General features: G+C 33.4%; 2 protein-coding genes across 5 annotated transcripts; both read right to left on the reverse strand.

The window, feature by feature from the left end:
* Positions 1 to 1354: 1354 nt before the first annotated feature.
* On the reverse strand, positions 1355 to 2438 carry LOC131041181 (uncharacterized). Its single transcript, XM_057974178.2, has 2 exons — positions 2285 to 2438; positions 1355 to 1837 (listed from the first exon to the last, which is right to left on the reverse strand). Exons 1-2 carry the CDS (start codon positions 2382 to 2384, stop codon positions 1536 to 1538), a joined length of 402 nt encoding a protein of 133 aa, XP_057830161.2. The 5' UTR covers positions 2385 to 2438; the 3' UTR covers positions 1355 to 1535.
* Positions 2439 to 8803: 6365 nt separating this feature from the next.
* On the reverse strand, positions 8804 to 20631 carry LOC131041175 (uncharacterized). Of its 4 annotated transcripts, none has more exons than XM_057974169.2 (2): positions 20485 to 20618; positions 8804 to 9160 (listed from the first exon to the last, which is right to left on the reverse strand). In XM_057974169.2, the coding sequence occupies exons 1-2, from the start codon at positions 20588 to 20590 to the stop codon at positions 8967 to 8969; spliced, it is 300 nt and encodes a 99-aa protein (XP_057830152.2). In that variant the 5' UTR covers positions 20591 to 20618; the 3' UTR covers positions 8804 to 8966. The 4 variants fall into 4 exon arrangements, with proteins under 4 accessions (XP_057830152.2, XP_059073833.1, XP_059073831.1 ...); XM_059217850.1 differs by lacking the exon at positions 20485 to 20618 and adding an exon at positions 9758 to 9937 and having other exon boundaries at positions 8806 to 9190; XM_059217848.1 differs by having other exon boundaries at positions 8809 to 9190; positions 20485 to 20628.
* Positions 20632 to 20990: the final 359 nt, after the last annotated feature.

The following is a 20990-nucleotide window of genomic DNA, read 5'->3' on the forward strand; positions in this document are numbered from 1 at the left end:
TATCTAGCTTAAGTACCATAGTTGGAATCACTTGGGAGGAAATCGAGTACAAGACCTCATGGGCCACAATTGCTCCCTCAACAGTTTCCTTCCCGAGGACAAAACCTCCTTGTTCTGGTGAAATTTCTAGGTAAAATTCTGGCCAATTTCATGGAAATTACTTTTCTAAAAAATTTGTATAGAGTGTTACAAAGGGAGATAGGTAAAATTCTGGCCAATTTCATGGAAATTACTTTTCTAAAAATTTTGTTTAGAGTGTTACAAAGGGAGATAGGACGAAAATTTGCAAAAGTCGTAGGAACCTCCATTTTAGGAATAATGGCAATCATAGTATTATTTAACACTTTGAGAATTGTTCTATTCCTTCTTGCTTCTTCCAGGGCCAATAAAACATCCTTACCAACAAACTCCCAACATTTCTGAAAAAATAGTGGAGTAAAACCATCTGGCCCGAGAGCGTTATCCGGATCCATAGCAAAAACAACAACCTTGACTTCCTCAATTGAAAACGAAGACATAAGCATCTTGTTATCCATCTCAGAAACTAAAGGAGGAACATGTGAAATAAAGTCATCCTCAAAAACCTCTTTTTCTGAAGATAACAATGATTTAAAGAAACCCATAGCTTCTGAAGATATCTCTTCCACCTCTGTCAGAAGATCCCCATTAGATTTATAAATACATGAAATCCTATTAGTTGCCTTTTTATCTTAATAGAATTATGAAATTTTTTTGTGTTCCTATCCCCATCAAAGAGCCAAAGTTCTCTAGATTTCTGTCGCCAATAGACCTCTTCCCTAGCAAGAACTTCTGCAAGTTGTGATTTCAGCACCTTAAGCTCATCAAATACTGAAGGAAACATACCACATTGAAGCACCTGATTATTCAAACCTTCAAGTAAACCCTGGATTCTTGCCTTTTCAAAGAAGATAATCTTAAAATGTGAAGCACTCCAAACTCTGATATTTTGCTTGAGAAACCACAATTTTTTAGCAATCTAAAACATGCGAGAACTGGGATAGAAGGGGGCAGAACACCACCATTTTCGTAGAAGAGGCAAAAAGGAAGGGTCCCTAAACCACAGGGGTTCAAATTTTAAAGAAGACTTCTGTGGGGCCTTGTCTTCCAGAATAGTCAATGAAATTGGAAAATGATCCGACCCCGGATTGGGCAACACCATAGAAAAGAAATCAATATCCGAATCAACCCAATTATCAAAAAGCAAGAACCAGTCAAGTCTCTCCGCAATCTAAGAGAAACCCCTTCTCATATTGGTCAGGTAAAAGGCCCATTTTGAGTTAATCTTCGATCTTCGTATTAATAGATATTTTAGATATTTTAACATTAATTCAAATGAAAATAAATAATATGATCTTATTTTATCTCAGGAGTAAAATGTAATCAAAGGTTTTCCGGCGTAGTACACATTTGCATCATTAAATATAACAGGTCATAGAACTCTTCAGATCTTATTATCTCGCCTTTTTAATAAAATATCATACACGCCTGACCTTCAACTTTCTTTCTTTCTGCTGCTAGAAGCATGAGTGCTGTCCTTGATTTATACTTGATAATGCCATGTCATCCTTGACCTTCTTATTGTGATGGTGGAGGGGGATTTGGGCGAAAATAAGACACAGGCCCATTAGGTTTAGGAGAGGTTTAGGAGAAGGTGGGACCAGAGGGCCTCTTCTAAGTTTTCTCACTTTCACAACACTCTTTCCACCCTCAAATGGCAACACATCTGCCGAATGGCCCACAATTCTTCCAGCTAATCTTGTTGCAAAATCACCTGCATTAGGCAATATCCCCGTTGGTGAAGCTCTTTTATCAACACCTGCAATGAAAACATGAAGCTAAACATTATTCAAGCAAATGTATTAAAGACAAGCGCTAATTTTAATCAACCAGCCAATTATTTGATAGAAAGGCTTAAACAGCCAATACGTTTTGCTGGTTAATTATTTGGGGTTCTGTTCCCCACTGTAGATGTACAGATACTATGTTAATGCAGACAAATAATTTTCACAGCTTATGATTTTAAGGTGCATTGTTTTTCAAATTGATTCTGTTAGTGTTATTTACATATGATCTATAATCAGAAAACAGAATCTAAAAAATAGATTGGAAAACAGAATTTAAGGAAAAAAAAACTAAAATCATAAATCATAAAATTTGATCCAAAACTTCAAACAACAACTCTCATTATCAAATCCACACTACAATGTTATTTTTTCCGCTTGTTCTACTGCCAACAATCTGAATAGAAATGGAATTAAAATACCTGACTGTGTTCCCATTGACTTAGTCGAGAAGAAGATAAAAAGAAAGAGAAACAAAACACGCCATGATGCAGCTACATCCTTGACAGCAGAGGAATCCATCGCACAAATTTTGTGTTGGGCATTCCTAAGCAAACCATATTTTTATACCCACGAAATTCCTCCAGTCTTGACTTCTTAACAGGGCCGGTGTTAACCTGGTTATTAATCATCTAAATCCAAACTTACCTTCAAAATAAATCATTGGAAATTGAGTTTAGTAAGATAGATTTGGTGAAGTTTGACTTCGATAAATATTATTATACCTTGAATTCAGTGCCGTTACGCAACCTAAAGATTCGATCTCGTCATTGAAAATTGACATTAAAAACAGGTCAATTTAAATGATTGAATCACGACTCATCCAGAAACAATGAATTACCACCAATGGCGGCATGATGAATAATAAAACAAGTCATAACTATTTCGTGGGGGCTTCCTTTTGCCTCTGACTATCAAGTCGCGCGTTGAAACTCTCTCAATTTTGAACTCAAAAGGTAGAATAAGTGGCCAAGAATGCAACACGATAATGATTCTTATGTAGGAATGAAGAGGGGGAGCTTTAGATAAAACAACCCATAAAAAAATAAAAAAAATTACATGATCATCTGAGCTTGGCTCATACATTTAGAAACCACTACTAGACTTCGCAGCTTCATATTTTCAGATCATTACAGATTCAAACTCTTAAATCATTACAGACTACCATTTTCAGCTCTGTTGAGCTGGACTATGCTTTACTAAGAGAGAGTGCATATAAAATACAGATTCAAACATTATAGAGACCAATTACAGATTAAGGAGACAGAGTGAACATAAAATAATGTTTTCTAGACTATCCATAAAGTGTGCAAGACTGCAGATGGTACAATGTACAGGCAGGAGGAATTAAGATGAAAACCATTCAAATCTTGAGCAAGATCTGCCTTGAGTGCTGTCAGTGCTGTCTTTAATGTTGAGAGTTTTCCTCCAAATCGAAGTATACAAATGATATAGAGTTGACAAAAGCAGCTGGAAAACATTAACATGCATTCGGAGGATTTGGCACAAGATAGTTGAGATTACATTTAACTCAATTACAATTCTAATTTCTTCTTGACTTTATGCTGACTTCATTCCCTGATGAAACAACATCTAAAAGAAGCATCAAAAATCTTCAAATACTGATATCAAAACTAGGAAATTCAACACTTGTTTTTTCAACACCTTCCATAGAGTCATACTGTTGGTGCTGGGATCCCGGAGGGTTCTGCTGGCCTTAGACATTACTTACATAAATTACAAAATGCTGTTGCATTCAACAATATTTCTTCATTATCTATTGACAATTTCACTAATCTTTTTATGACTTTTGACAACTGATATCCTCCTCTGATCTCTTTTATTACTCTTCTCTCTTACATTATTTTGCATATATTTAAAATACTCTTCCATACAATCATTCACTCTCTCTCAACCTAGACACTTATACATACAATATTCTCAGAATTTCTATGCACTACAAAACCGACTTCCAAAAGTACTATAAAGACAAAACAAAAACATACAATAACACCTATTGTTTGACATTACAACCTTTCACCCATAAATAAACTTTATTTTTCAACTTCAAGCACTCTAGAGTTGCAAGCAACAACCTTTCGTCCAATAGCTATGGCTGTACTTTGGCTATTTCCTCCTCCTTGGTCCATGATTCTGAAAAACTTCAAACTACTTTTACGGGCACTTTAACAATGCCCCACTTTCAAATCCTTTGGCTAGGTGATGATTCTTGGTGTGGTTTGCACCCTCTTGCAATCACCTTTTAAGATTCAACTAGCGTCATCAAAATAACATCTCCTTTTGCAGTGGGGTGAATTGAATCTTGTGAGATCTCGTTCCTGACGTCAGACACTTCCTTCAAGCTTGTGATTTTCTTTGATATGATATGGCTAGTAGTTGACATCCTTAAAACTTGCAATCTCCTTTGGCATCTCATTTGGTATCTTGACAAATTTGTGTGCTACAACTCTGCAATGACCCTTTGACTTCATCTATGGTTGGGATAACTTCCACTGTGCAATAATCTACTTCTGGCTTCAACAGTGGCATTAACAACTTTCATTGTCTCCCCTCTATGAATGTTTGGCTTGCTTTCTTGTTGACTAACTACTGCTACAGTTTTTTTGCCCATAGCTTTGGCGATTTTTTTTAGAATTAGCCAACTTGGGGCTCTAGCATTTGAATAGCTCTGTTTTCTCATTTCTGCCATCTTCTTCCTTATGTCAATACCTTTTCTTCTCTAATCACAATGGACTCTGCCAGCTTTCTTGACACTTCGTAGCTTTTCTTGCACATTGATCACTAAACTACTTCATACAAACTCATAGATTTTATTTCTTTGGGTCTTCTGAAACCGCGAACTCTCCTTAAATCACAAACTATGACATTAAAACTATTTTCTCAAGCCTTCCCTCCAACTTCTATGCCTTGATCTTCTTTGATAGCATTCTCTTTCTCATGGCAGTGACTTACTTCAATTGTGCCTTAATCTCCCTGCTCTTATTCTCACTCGCTTACAGGATGGTGCTCACCACTCCTCACCCACTGTAACTTCTACTAACTGATAAACCCTTGGTTCTAATACCATTTGTAGGAAGGAAGAGGGAGAGCGAAAAGATAAAACACAAAGTTAATATTAAAAAACAAAAAACATTACATGATCATCTGAGATTGGCTCATACACTTAGAAACCATTACTAAACTTAGCAGCTTCATACATTCAAATAATTACAGATTCAAACTCTTAAGTCATTACAAACTACTATTTTCAGCTCTGCCGAGCTGGACTCTGCTCTACTAAGAGAGAGTGCATACAAAATACAGATTCAAACATTATATACCTAGACCAATTACAGATTACGAAGGAGACAGAGTGAACATAAAATAATGTTTTTCAGATTATCCATAAAGTGTGCGAGACTGCAGATGGTACAATATACAGGTAGGAGCAATTAAGATGAAAACCATTCAAATCTTGAGAAAGATCTACCTTGAGTGTTGTCTTTAATGTTAAGAGACTTTCCTGCAAATTAAGTACACGAATGATACAGGGTTGCCAGAAGAAGCTAGAAAACATTAATATGCATACGGACGATTTGGCACGGGGTAGTTGAGATTACATCTCTAAGATACTGCTAAAAATAATTTTGAAACATAGTAGGGGAAATGATTCAGTAGTTGTGCACCCTAGCTTTGCACTTCTCAAAATCTTACGTGGAAATTTCAAATCACTTCAATTTTTTTACAGCAACTTACTTGGCAAGTCCCTTGCTTATAACAAAGGTTTCAGGGCCACATCATCAAATATGATGCTACATCAGCAAGCTTTTTGCCAAGGTGTCCAAAACAGCCCCCAAAAAAGTGAGAGCAATAGGCATGCAAAAGAAACCCCAATAGTTGTGCATTTGATATGGCATCACCTGATTGGGTACTTTTTACAATATTAGTTCATTTCCTTACAACTATTGGTACATTTACTAACAAAAATTGATATTTTATGTATCAAACAATAGATTTTATTTGTTCAATTTTTGGAACAAAAGGTATCAACAATCCTCACAACAATTGATACATGTTCAACTACTGGTGCTCTTCCCCTAGGGCACATCCCCTTCTCATATCATACTAAAAACAAGTAGTATAACATGAAGAACAAACAACAAACTTAGGTAGATAACCAAAACATTTTTTTTAAATTGACCACTAATATTTTCGGAGACACAAGATTGTCCATGTATCTAGATGCTGCTACATTAGACATGTCAAGTAGAAGAAAACAGGGGAAATGAGCTTGAAACTCATGAACATTTATGAAATTCAAGATTATGATTTTATGCTTATCAAGCATGGATGCTCTTATTAATGTTGCTTTAATTTTTCCATTTCACTAATCATTTTTTGCATTCATCCCCTTTATCTTCTTGATCACTTAGGAGTCTATCAGTGCCACAATTTTATATCTCTTTCTTGCAAACATTGTATCCATTTTTCTATTGGTATTAATTCAAAAATTGTATCTTCTACTTTGCTTGACTATTCCTACAGTAATGGTACAAATCAACAATAGTGAAATATTCATTCCTTCAGAAAGTTCAATCTTATATATGTTGGATGTAATTTGCATGGTCCAATCTATTTTTGTTTTAACTTCTTGTAAGTTCTTTGAGTAAATCATTCCTTTCACAAATGACTTAATACGAGATCTCCACACTAAAATTATTGGTCTCTGTTGTTATTAGTAACAACATTTATTTGTATTTCACTATATCATTTGGAGTTCTTCCTACATCATTATGTAACTTGTGTATATTCAGCAAAATTCTTTGCTATAGTAACACTTCATCTTTCAAAATCTATAATATGTCTTAACTCATTTGTACCCTTCCCAAGTTTTAACCATAGATAATTTGAAAAGGACCATTATGTACTCATATTGATTAAGTTGTAAGCAAATTCATCTTGTACCAATTAAAACCCATTATTTTGCTTCTTTCTATTGAAGAATCTCAATAAATTCTTGAAGCTTTTATTGACAACCTCACTTGGCCCTTTGTTTGTAGATGATAGGTTGAAGTAAAACTTAACTTAGTGTTTAACTTTCTCCACATGGTATACCAAAAATGGTTTATGAATTGTGTATCCTTGTTTAAGATAATGCTCTTTCACAAAAGCATGCAATTATTACCATTAGCAGACACTAATGTATGCGGTTTTTAGAAGTGATTAATGATTCTATTCTTCAATTTGAAAATGATATTGGGTGCTTTCACAACCATGTAGTTGAACAAATTTTATCTACAACTTATATTGCCAATATTAACTTGGATTTAAACTAACGAATGGTCTAGTTGATTTGAAACAAAAAAGATTACATGTTGTCAAGATTCAACTATATGCAAAGAAAAAAAGCCCTATTCATTCAATCAAATTTTCTTTAATGTATGAAAAAATATATAATTTGTTTTTAAAATATCAATTATATTTTATTTGAGATAAGAAGTAAAATTGTGACTAAAGAATAATATAGCAATGCGCATAATATCACTTGTACATTGATCTTTAGTCAATGATAGCTTTCATACAACCATGCTAATGGTTTATCCATTCCCAAATGTGTAGACAAACTTGTATTGTGCTTTTCCCTTTTCTAAGTTTTTCCTTCACTAATCCTTGAGGTATGCATAATCATTGTCCCTTAAGCAACAAACCCTCTTCAATGAAAAATTCTAGCCATGAAATTCTATACCTTTCAATAGGATTCTGACATGATGCCCATCCCTCCTCTCTAAAATCTGGATCTTCTTCATAAAATTCCCTTATAGAATCAAATATAACAACATTCACCCCCATATCATTCAATATACCTCCTACATGACGATTCAACTACTTTCTTTGATCTACCAATCTTATAATTTAAGGCAAGTGAGTAATTTTATTGAAATTTTGTAGACATCTAAAATCATCTATGCCTAGCCACACTTAAGTTAACATATATGGTAGATTAATATGATTTCCTTCAATTAGTAATTATATTAACTTGTTGAGGGTTAGTACCTCTACCAAATTTCTTACATTTAGTATTAGGGTTGGTTTTAACTTGGATTTAATTCATATGAAGAAGGAAAATTTTAGCTTCCTATTAATCTTGGCTACTAGGGGAAGAGTACCGATAGTCGTCATAGTTCCAATAGCCGCACACTTATTGTCATAGTGACCCCCAAAAGGTGTCATAGTGAAAACACCATTAATAAATTTGTTTTGTACCAATAGCTGATCATTTTTTGTAAATTTTTGTTCATAATTTGTCCATTTGTGCAAAACTATCGAGACATTTATCCACAAGTACTGGCGATTTTGTGTGGACAGTTACTGGAACATCTTTAGTTAAGTATCAGGTGACACTTTGAAATGTGTACTTTTTGACCTTTGTGCACAAAACTGATTCCACAACGTGCACCGTTACTATCCAGAAGCTAGATCAATAGCTATAAGCAGCTAAGTCGCATACGAAGACAACTAAAAAAAACAAATCAAAATCCAATGTATTGTTTAGGATCTGTGGGTGTGCGAAATTAGCTATGACGACTACTGGTGCTCTTCCCCTGGTGGGAGTATCTTGTATAGGTTGAATCTTTTTCATGTATAGAAAAATGACAAGCATTCAACGAAAAAAAAAGAAATAAAAAAATTCACAATAAGTGGGTTTTGGATACTTGTATTGGATACTTGTACATGTAGAGATCGTGGAGTTGGTCTTAGATGTTTTCATTAAAGACCGTGTTTTCATATTAATAAATATTTTAGATGTTTTAACATTTAAGTCAATTGAAAATAAGTAATATAATCTAGTTTTTCTCAAGAATTTATAGTCAACTTTAAGTGACAAAATTACACTAAATTCTAATTAAATGTTTTCAAACGTAGTACACATTTGCATAATTAAAATATAATAGGTCATAAAAACAACTCTTCAGATATTATTATGTTGCATATTTTTAATAAATATATCACACACGCTGACCAATCTCTCTCTCTGCTGCTAGAAGCATGATTGCTGCCCTTGATTTTTACACGATAATGCCATCATGTCATCCCTGACCTCCTTCATACTCTTAATTGTGGTGGTGGAGGGGGAATTGGGCGAAAATAAGACACAGGCCCATTCGGCTTAGGAGAAGGTGGGACTAGAGGGCTTCTTCTAAGTTTTCTTACTTGCACAACACTCTTTCCACCCTCAAATGCCAACGCATTTACTGAATGGCCCACAATTCTTCCACCTAATCTTGTTTCAGAATCACCTGCATTAGGCAATATCCCCTTTTCAGCACCTGCAATGAAAACATGAAGCTAAACATTACCATGCCATATATTCAAGCAGATGTAGTAAAAGCAAGTGCTAATTTCAATTAACCAGCCAAGATTAGAATCGAAGGATTCTTGTTATGGACTGTTCTTTCAGTGCCTCCTTAAACCATAATTATTGGATTGAAAGGCTTAAACAGCCAATACGTTATGCTGGTTATTTATTTGGGGATCTGTTCCCTACTGTAAATAAGGGGTAATATATAGATATAATAAACACCCCTTAAATGCTATATTAATTCGAACATATAATTTTCACAGCTTATGATATTAACAAGTGTTGTTTTTGTAACTTTATTCTGTTAGTGTTTTTTCCCCTATTTGGCTTCAAATTTTATGATCCAGAAACAGAATCCTGAATCTAAGGAAAAAAAATCAGAAAACAGAATCTAAGAAAAAAGAAACAAAATGATTGATCATAAAACTTCATGAAAAGACTCAGAGAATCAAATCCAAAAACAATGCATGATACTATGTTATTTTTCCCACTTGTTATGCTATCAACAATATGAATAGAAATGGAAATAAAATACCTGACTGTGTTCCCATAGACTTGGTCGAGAAGAAGATAAAAGCTAAGAGAAACAAAACACGCCATGTTGCAGCTACATCCAGCTTGACAGTAAAAGAATCCATTGATAGATTTTGTGTTGGGTATTCTCAAGAAACCATATTTTTATACCCACAATATTAAATCTTGAATCCTTCACAGGGCTGTTAACCTGGTTGTTAATTGTCTAATCCAAACTTTATCTTCAAAATAATCTACGGAAATTGAGTTTAGTGCGATATGTTTGGTGAAGTTTGACTTATAATATATTTTTGTAACTTGAGTTTAACGCGGCTACGCAACCTGAAGATTCAACCTCAACGTGGGAAATTGACACTAAAAACAGTTCAACTCAGTACCATCAATGGCGGCGTAATGAATAATCAAGCAAAAGTCATAACTATTTCGTGGAGAATTCCTTTTTGGCTCTCACTGTCAAGTCGCCCGTTGAAACTAATTCTCAAATTTCAACTCAAAAGATGGAATAATTAAATGAGGCTTGGAATAGCAAGTGAGAGGAGCAGGGCTTCGGAATCGTGTGGTCAACAATGCTTCTTTCCTCAATGCCAAAGTGGAATGATGAGAGCAGGCATATGTTTTTCATGCAACAATGATATTCGACATGGAATGTTCTGGTTATTTTGTGTTTTAATTGAATTTCTTTTAGGCGTGTTTGTTTGGTTTGGGTTTCTTAAGTTTTAATTTGTTTAAATCATTCATATATAGGGAAGCGTATCAGTAGTGGTTATTGTTAATTTTGTGCACATGCACATAGATTCTGAAGGGTACATTGGATTTTGACAAAAAAAAATTTTGTTGTTTCTTTATGGACTTAAATTGCTTATAGCTATTGTTTTGGTTTTCTGGGTAGTAATGACCCACGTTATGGGATTAGTTATGTGCACAAGGGTCAAAAAGTACACATTTTCAAAGCATCATCTCATACCTACTTAAAATCTTCCAATAATCGTCCACTCAAAATTACCAATACTTGTGGACAAATGTCCCAATAGTGGTGCACCAATGGGCCAATAATGGACTAGAAAAGCTAAAAAAGTGATATACTATTGGTACATGTGAAATTTATTAATGAGCTTTTCATTATCATTTTTCTGTCTTCTTTAAAAATAGTAGTTGGGAGAATTTCTGAGCTTTTCATTATCATTTTTCATTCGTCTTCTTCTTCTTCCATGAGTGATCTCCATTTCTCTTTCCAAATCTCACATAAATGACTTATATAACCTTTTAAGGGGTGGTTTCCAAACCATCGCACCCTTTTGACAAGGTCACCTTTAATTATATTTTAAATAAATATAATTATTCCTCTTTTAAGAGAGTTTTCTCACAAACATTCCTTATTAATCTTTCTTAAAACCAAAGGATTGTAAAATCCTTTACTTTCATCTCCCTTTTAATTTTAAAGGGACATTTCATAACTTTATAATCCCTCTTGGGGAAAAAGTCCCATAACATTTCTTCCCTTGCAATTTAGCCGATGTCCTCAGTAGCAAGAGATGCATCTACATCACAACTCAAAAACACATAATTAATAATTGAAGAAACTGGTATTGGAAATATTTGTTCATACATTTGTTTATATTTTATTTTTACTTCATATGTATCTTTCCCTTTCTTCAAATTCATAGATATGATTTTATTTTAAATTAAAAAAAGTAATTTCAAGAGGATTATTTTGCCAATCAAAATTGTGACAAGAACACATGTATTTCATATAAAATATATCACAAATTGCAAAAATTTATGATGCTTGATCTCAAATATTTCAACTTCATCAATTTGTCTTACCGTACAATCTATTTTCTTTAGTATAGATATTTTAACATGCAACTTCATCATTAAATTTAGAAGTATCATTCTATAATGACATAATATTTACCTAGTGAATGACATGCATATTCCATGCTATGTAGTCACTCATCATTATATATTCCAAGACAATAATCATTCATTCCAGACTACATGAGTATCCTCTTTTCATATATAGACGATAATAGAATGGAAACAAATACACAATTATCATTCATACAATAATTTATAAAATACAAAATGAATATAAAATATTATAAATTTAAATATTTAAGTAACTTTTAATCATATCTACTAAAGAATGGTTGAATATAAGATTTTATTTATTTATAAGATGTATAAGTCAATTAATAAATAATAAGTAGTATGTATATTGCTCTTTTCATAAAGTGAGGCATATCTATTAAAGTCAATCTATGGTATTGATTAAATATACTATATTGTAACAGATAAAAATTAAAGTGACAATAGGAGTATAGTAAAGGTTGGTTCATATAGATTTTGAAAATATAAAATGAATTTCAATATAGGAAGTCCAAATCATTAGGTTCTAATATCAAATGTAATGTCACTTTTCTCCAAGACTTAATTAAGTAATTGTAGCAAAATTAATATATTAAATATTAATGTTAAAATCAATTATAAGATGTGATAAGATTAAATTAGATGTAAATAGCCAAAGTAACTATAAAATGTAATAATTTGACATGAATATGCAAGTCAATATTTAACAAAATAAACTAAATAATATGGTCACATAAATCATTCATATTGCCATCAAATCGTATATAAAACATTCTCAATATCTCACAGCATCAAGGTTTTGAATACTTATCTTAATCTTGAGCATTGGAATGACCATCTCCACTCTAAGAAGATTTTAGTGGCCTTGGGACCTTTTATGGCTATAGCACTCCATAGAGGAAACAGATTCTTACACAGAACCTCACATGCCTTCACGACATGAACGACACAACCTTGGCCTGGACACTCTCGGGTGTACGTTGTACCCCGAGTTGGACACACACTGTGTGCCCCTTCTCCATATGCCTCATAACACACCAAGTCACCACCTTCTTCTTCTTCTTCTTCTTCTTCCAAGAGTGATCTCCATGCCCCCTTCCAAATCTCACATAAATGACTTATATAACCTTTTAAGGGGTGGTTTCCAAACTATCACACCCTTTCGAAAATGTCATCTTTTAAATACGTATAATCATTCCTCTTTTAAGAGAGTTTTCTCATTTAAAAACCTTTTTTATTAATCTTTCCTAATACCAAAGAATTTTAAAATCCTTTACTTTCATCTCCCTTTTAATTTTAAAGGGATATTTCATAGCTTTATTATCCCTTTTGGGAAAAAGTCCCATACCATACATTGTGCTTGGTATGGGATACTAGTAAGGAGTGGCTAGAAGATAAATTACACTATTAGAACTTCCCCATGATCCCTTATTAGTTTTGATTATGGCACTGCATGATATATATATGGATATATGGATGGCATGTTGTTGAATTGTTTATAGGTTGGAGAGCATATGGTTAAGGTGAAAAATGATCTTCCATCTTAAAGATCCTCTCTTTCTACTAATAGAACACCGATATTCTGATATTGTATCATAGTAATTTTGTTATTGATAAATATATTAGGTATGGTTTGGAGGCTATTTTTTTTTCTTAAAAGAGTTTTTGCATATTATATCTTATGTCATATATTTATTTATCTATTATAATGCATTGATTTTATTATATATTGCAAGTATAGATATTATAGATTAAGATGATTTCCTTCAATTAATAATTATATTAACTTGTTGAGGGTCATTACCTCTACAAAATTTCTTATGTATTTAGTATTAGGGTTGGTTTTAACTTAGATAAGAAGGGAAATTTTGGCCTGGTATTAATCTTGGCTAGTAGTGGAAGTATTGTGTATAGGTTGAATCTTTTTCATGTATAGAAAAATGGTAAGCATTCAAGAAACATAAAATGAAATGAAATAATTCTGAACAAGTAGATTTTGGATACTTGCACATGTAGGGGTTGTGAAGTTGATCTTGTAATGAACTCAAAGCTTCTAGATCAACTCCTATAAACTTGGTTTTGATTAATAAAAGCGGGAAAGCGGGATAGGCCTGTGCCATTACATAACCGCAAAGTGACAACTAGGGTGCATGAGGGATGCATAACCATAAAAAAAAGACCCCACTAACATAGCATCAAAACCCAACAGGACAACCTGAGAGTCAACAAAACAACTAGAAAACCAGCAAAAACGAAAAGACTAAAAAAAAAAAAAAACTAGAACAACCATCCATGAAAGGCACAAAAAGATGCCCAATAACATGGGAGAATTTTTATCCTACCAATCTTGACATAAGCTCCTTCAAACTTGGTTGTGTACAGATTGTGAAATTAATATTTTGGTGACTTGAAAGCTCATAGAATGGTTCGTAGATTCTTGGTTTTATAGATATTGTGGAGTTGATCTTTTGATAACTTGGAGCTCCTATTCAACTATGGAGACGTTGTGGATTCATGTTTTAGATCTATTGTTTGCAGATTTTGTGATTTTTTTTTTCATTCAAATAATTAATCTCTGATCTTCGTATTAATAGATATTTTAACATTAATTCAAAATGAAAATAAATAATATAATCTAGTTTTATCTCAGGAATTTATAAAGTCAACTTAAGTGAGAAAATTACAGTAAAATGTAATCAAAGGTTTTCCAGCGTAGTCCACATTTGCATCATTAAATATAACAGGTCATAAAACAACTGTTGAGATCTTATTATCTTGCTCTTTTTATAAAATATCATACACGCCTGCCCTTCAACTTTCTTTCTTTCTGCTGCTACAAGCATGAGCGCTGTCGTTGATTTTTACAAGATAATGCCATGCCATGCTTGACCTTCTTATTGTGATGGTGGAGGGGGAGAAATTGGGAGAACATAAGACACAGGGTCATTAGGCTTAGGAGGTGGTGGGACTAGAGGGCTTCTTCTAAGTTTTCTAACTTTCACAACACTCTTTCCACCCTCAAATGGCAGCACATTTGCCGAATGGTCCACAATTCTTCCAGCTAAACTTGTTGCAAAATCACCTGCATTAGGCAATATTTCCGTTGGTGCAACACCTGCAATGAAAACATGAAGCTAAACATTGTTCAAGCAAATGTATTAAAGACAAGCGCTAATTTCAAATAACCAGCCAAAATTAGAATCGAAGGGTTCTTGTTATGAACTTATTTGATAGAAAGGCTTAAACAGCCAATACGTTGTGCTGGTTAATTATTTGGGGATCTGTTCCTCATTGTAGATATAAAGATATTATGTTAATGCAAACATATAATTTTCACAGCTTATGATATTAACGTGCATTGTTTTTCAAATTGATTCTGTTAGTGTTGTTTCCATATTTTGGTTCAAATTTTCTGATCTATAATCAGAAAACAGAATCTAAAAAATAGATCGGAAAACAGAATTTAAGAAAAAAAACTAAAATGATAGATCATAAATTTGATCCAAAACTACAAACAACTCTCATTAATCAAATCCACACTACAAAGTTATTTTTTCCACTTGTTTTACTGCTAACAATATGAATAGAAATGGAATTAAAATACGTGACTGTGCTCCCATTGACTTGGTCGAGAAGAAGATAAAAAGAAAGAGAAACAAAACACGCCATGATGCAGCTACATCCTTGACAGCAGAGGAATCCATCGCACAAATTTTGTGTGGGGCATTCCCAAGCAAACCATATTTTTATACCCAAAAAATTCCTTCAGTCTTGAATCCTTAACAGGGGTTTTAACCTGGTTATTAATCATGCAAATCCAAACCTACCTTCAAAATAAATCTCTGGAAATTGAGTTTAGTGAGATAGATTTGGTGAAGTTGGACTTCGATTATATTATTATACCTTGAATTCAGTGCGATTATGCAATCTAAAGATTCGATCTCGTCATTGAAAATTGACATAAAAAAACAGGTCAATTTAAATGAGTGAATCAGGACTCATCCAGATACGATGAATTGCCATCAATGGCGGATGATGAATAATAAAGCAAGTCATAACTATATCCTGGAGGCTTCCTTTTGCCTCTCACTATCAAGTCGCGCGTTGAAACTCATTCTCAATTTTGAATTCAAAAAGGTAGAATAAGTGGCCAAGAATGCAACACGATAAAGATTCTTATGTAGGAATGAAGAGGGGAAGCAAAAAGATTAAAAAAAATAAAAAAATTACATGATCATCTGAGCTTGGCTCATACATTTAGAAACCATTACTAGACTTAGCAGCTTCATATTTTCAGATCATTACAGATTCAAACTCTTAAATCATTACAGACTACTATTTTCAGTTCTGCTGAGCTGGACTCTGCTCTACTAAGAGAGAGTGCATATAAAATACAGATTCAAACATTATATAGACCAATTACAGACTACGGAGGAGCCAGAGTGAATAAAATAATGTTTTTTAAACTATCCATAAAGTGTGCAAGACTGCAGATGGTACAATGCACAGGTAGGAGCAACGGACGCGTCTATTCTGGTTTCAAAATGACAGAACGGATTGACTAACATGCGTGTTAGTCGCATGTTTTACATCATCTATTTTGCAATTAACGACTATGATTGACTAACCTGCTGCTAACACGCTGTATGAAAGGTTGATTTTGGAGCCAAGATAGACACAGCCAGGAGCAATTAAGATGAAAACCATTCAAATCTTGAGCAAAATCTGCTACTGCAAATTGAAGTATACAAATGATATAGAGTTGACAGAAGCAGCTGGAAAATATTAATATGCACACGGAGGATTTGGCACAGGGTAGTGGAGATTACATTTCCAACATTCTCCCATAATTCAATTACAATTCCAATTTCTTCTTGACTTCATTCTGATTTCATTCCCTGATGCTTCAACATCTAAAATCTTCAAATACTGATATCACACCTAGGAAATCCCATGATGCTGTTGGGATGCTCTAATTATGAGCTTTGGTTCATTTGATAACCAGTCCATTGTAAGTTCAGATGTGAAACACTTGTGTTTTCAACACCTCCCATAGAATCACACTGTTAGTGCTTGGGGATCTTAGAGGGCTCTGTTGGCTTTAGACATTGCTTACATAAATTACAGAATGCTGCTGCATTCAAAAATATATATTCATTATCTATTGACAACTTCACTAATATTTTTATGACTTTTGACCTCTGATCTCTTTTATCACTCTTTTTTCTTACATTGTTTTACAGATATTTAAAATATTCTTCTACGCAATCATTCACACTCTCTCAACCTAGACACTTATCCATACAATATTCTCAAATTTCTATGCACTACAAAACCAACTTCCAAAAGGACCATAAAGACAAAACAAAAACATCCAATATGGCTAGCAGTTGACATCCTTAAAACTTGCAATCTCCTTTGGCGTCTCATTTGGTATCTTGACAAATTTGTGTGCTACAACTCTGCAACGACCCTTGGACTTCATCTAGGGTTGGGATAACTTCCACTTTGCAATAATCTACTTCTGGCTTCAACAGTGGTATTAACAACTTTCAGTGTCTCCCCTCTATGAAATTTTAGCTTGCTTTCTTGTTGACTGTAACTGCTGCGACAGTTTTTTTGCCCATATATTTGGCGATTTTTTTTAGACTTAGTCAACTTGGGGCTCTAGCATTTGGATTGCTCTATTTTCTCATTTCTGCCTTCTACTCCTTATGGCAATACCTTTCTTCTCTAATCACAGCGGACTCTGCCAGCTTTCTTGACACTTGGCAGCTTTTCTTGCACATTGACCACTAAACTACTTCATACAAACTCATAGTAGCAGCTGGAAAACATTAATATGCATACTTGGCACGGGGTAGTTGAGATTGCATCTCCAATATACTACTAAAAATAGTTTTGAAACATATTAGGGCACGTCCCCTTCTCGTAGCATACTAAAAACAAGTAGTATAACATGAAAAACAAACAACAAACTTAGATAACCAAAACAAATTTTTTAAATCACTAATATTTTCAGAGACACAAGATTGTCCATATATCCAGATGCTACTAAATTAGGCATGTCAAGTAGAAGAAAACATGGGACATAAGCTTGAAACTCATGATATTTATGAAATCCGAGATTATGATTTTATACTTAGCAACCTTGGATGCTATCATCAATGTTGCTTTAATTTTTCCATTTCACTAATCATTCTTTTTATGCATCCCCTTTATCTGTTTGTCACTTAGGAGTCTATCACTATCATAATTTTATATCTCTTTCTCTCGTAACATTGTATCCATTTTTCTATTGGTAACTCAAAAATTATGGTATTGCTATCAGGGTTCAGCTGTGTAGTTTTTGAGTCAAACTTATCAACTCAAAAGTTGTATCTTCTACTTCGCTTGACTATTCCCTCAGTAATGGTACAAATCAACAATAGTGAAATGTTCAATCCTTAAGAAAGTTCAATCTTGTATATGTTGGATGTAATTTGCATGGTCCAATTTATTTTTGTTTTAATTTCTTGTAAGTTCTTTGAGTATATCGTTCCTTTCACAAATGACTTAAAACTAGATATCCAAACTAAAATTCTTTCTCTCTCCTATTACTATCAACATTTATTTGTATTTCACTATATCATTTGGAGTTCTTCCTTACATCATTATGTAACATGTTTATATTCAGAAAAATTCTTTGCCATAACACTTCATCTTTCAAAATCTATAGTATGTCTTAACTCATCTACCCTTCCCAAGTTTTAACCATAGATAATTTTAAAAGGGCCATTATGTACTCATATTGATTAAGTTGCAAGCAAATTCATCTTGTACCAATTAAAACCCATTCATTTTGCTTCTTTCTATTCAAGAATCTCAATAAATTCTCAAAGCTTTTATTGACAACCTCATTTGGCCCTTTGTTTGTAGATGATAGGTTGAAGTAATACTCAACTTCATATTTAACTTTCTCCACATGGTACACCAAAAATGGTTTATGAATTGTGTATCCCTATTTAAGACAATACTCTTTCGCAAAATCATGCAATTATTACCATTAGCAGACACTGGTGTATGAGGTTTTAAAAACTCAATCAAAGATTTATTAGAAGTGGTTAATGATTCTATTCTTCAATTTGAAAATGATATTGGGTGCTTTCACAACCATGTAGTTGAACAAATTGAATCTACAACTTATTTTGTCAATATTAACTTGAATGTAAACAAACAAATGATCTAATTGAATTCAAACAAAAAAGATTACATGTTGTCAAGATTCAACTACATGCAAAGAAAAATTAGCCCTATTCATTCACTTAAACTTTCTTTAATGTATGAAAAAATGTATAATTTATAAGCACTAAAATTGTGACTAAAGAATAATATAGCAATGTGTATAGTATCAGTTGTACGTTGATCTTTAGTCAATGATAGCCTTCACAACCATGCTAATGGTTTATCCATTCCAAAATGTGTAGAAAAACTTGTATTGTGCTTTTCTCTTTCTATGTTTTCCTTCACTAATCCTTGAGGTATGCATAATCATTGTCCCTTAAACAACAAACCCTCTTCAATGAAAAATTCTAGCCATGAAATTCTATACCTTTCAATAGGATTTTGACATGATGCCCATGCCTCCTCTCTAAAATTTGGATCTTCTTCATAAAATTCCCTTATAGTTCATCAAATATAACAACATTTACTCTCATATCATTCAATAAGGTACATCTTTAACCTATCCTTGATCCTCATATTAATAAATGTTTTAGATGTTTTAACATTAAGTATAGTCTAGTTTTTCTGAGGAATTTATAGTCAACTTAAGTGACAAAATTACACTAAATTCTAATAAAATGTTTTCAGACGTCAGGTACACATTTGCATAATTAAATATAATAGGTCATAAAACAACTCTTCAGATATTATTATGTTGCATTTTTTTCATAAAAATATCACACACGCTGACCAATCTCTCTCTGTCTGCTGCTACAAGCATGATTGCTGTCCTTGATTTTTACAAGATAATGCCATCATGTCATCCCTGACTTCATACTCTTAATTGTTGTGGTGGAGGGGGAATTGGGCGAAAATAAGACACAGGGCCATTAGGCTTAGGAGAAGGTGGGACTAGAGGGCTTCTTCTTCTAAGTTTTCTTACTTGCACAACACTCTTTTTATCCTGAAATGCCAAGGCATTTGCTGAATGGCCCACAATTCTTCCACCTAATCTTGTTGCAAATTCACCTGCATTAGGCAATATCCCCGGTGGTGAAGCTCCCTTTTCAGCACCTGCTATGAAAACATGAAGCTAAACATTAGCATGCCATATATTCAAGCAGATGTATTGAAGGCAAGTGCTAATTTCAATTAACTAGCCAAGATTAGAATCGAAGGATTCTTGTTATGGATTATTCTTTCAATGCCTCCTTAAACCATACTTATTATATAGAAAGGCTTTAACAGTCAATACTGGTTATTTATTTGGGGATATGTTCCCTACGGTAAATAAGGGGTAATATACAGATACAGTAAACACCCCTTAGATGCTATGTCAATGCAAACATATAATTTTCACAGCTTATGATATTAACATGCATTGTTTTTGTAAATTGATTCTGTTAGTGTTTTTTTCCCTATTTTGGTTCAAATTTTATGATCCATAATCAGAAGACAGGGTCTAACTGAATCTATGGGAAAAAAAATAAAAACAGAAAACAGAATCTAAGAAAAAAGAAATAAAATGATAGATCATAAGACTTCATGAAATAACTCAGAGAATCAAATCCAAAAACAAAAACAATGCATGCTCCTATGTTATTTTTTCCACTTGTTATGCTGCCAACAATATGAATAGAAATCGAAATAAAATACCTGACTGTGTTCCACTTCCCATAGATTTGGTCGAGAAGAAGATAAATGCTAAAAGAAACAAAACACGCCATGTTGCAGCTACAACCTTGACAGTCAAAGAATCCATGGATAGATTTTGTGTTGGGTATTACTAAGCAAACCATATTTTTATACCCACAATATTAAATCTTGAATCCTTAACAGGGCTGTTAACCTGGTTGTTAATCGTCTAAATTAGAAAATAAATCAATGAAAATTGAGTTTAGTGAGATATGGTTGGTGAGATTTGACTTTTAATATATTTTTATAGCATGAATTTAACGCGGTTACGCAACCTGCAGATTCAATCTCAGCGTTGGAATTGACACTAAAAACAGTTCAATGTACTATAGTAATTGACTGAAAGATCATCCAGCTGCAATGCAGTACCATCAATGGCGGCGTAATGAATAATGAAGCAGAAGTCATAACTATTTCGTGGAGGCTTTTGCCTCTGACTCTCAAGTCGCGCGTTGAAACTCATTCTC

This window comes from Cryptomeria japonica, chromosome 3 (genome assembly GCF_030272615.1).
Source record: "Cryptomeria japonica chromosome 3, Sugi_1.0, whole genome shotgun sequence".
Lineage (NCBI taxonomy): Eukaryota > Viridiplantae > Streptophyta > Pinopsida > Cupressales > Cupressaceae > Cryptomeria > Cryptomeria japonica.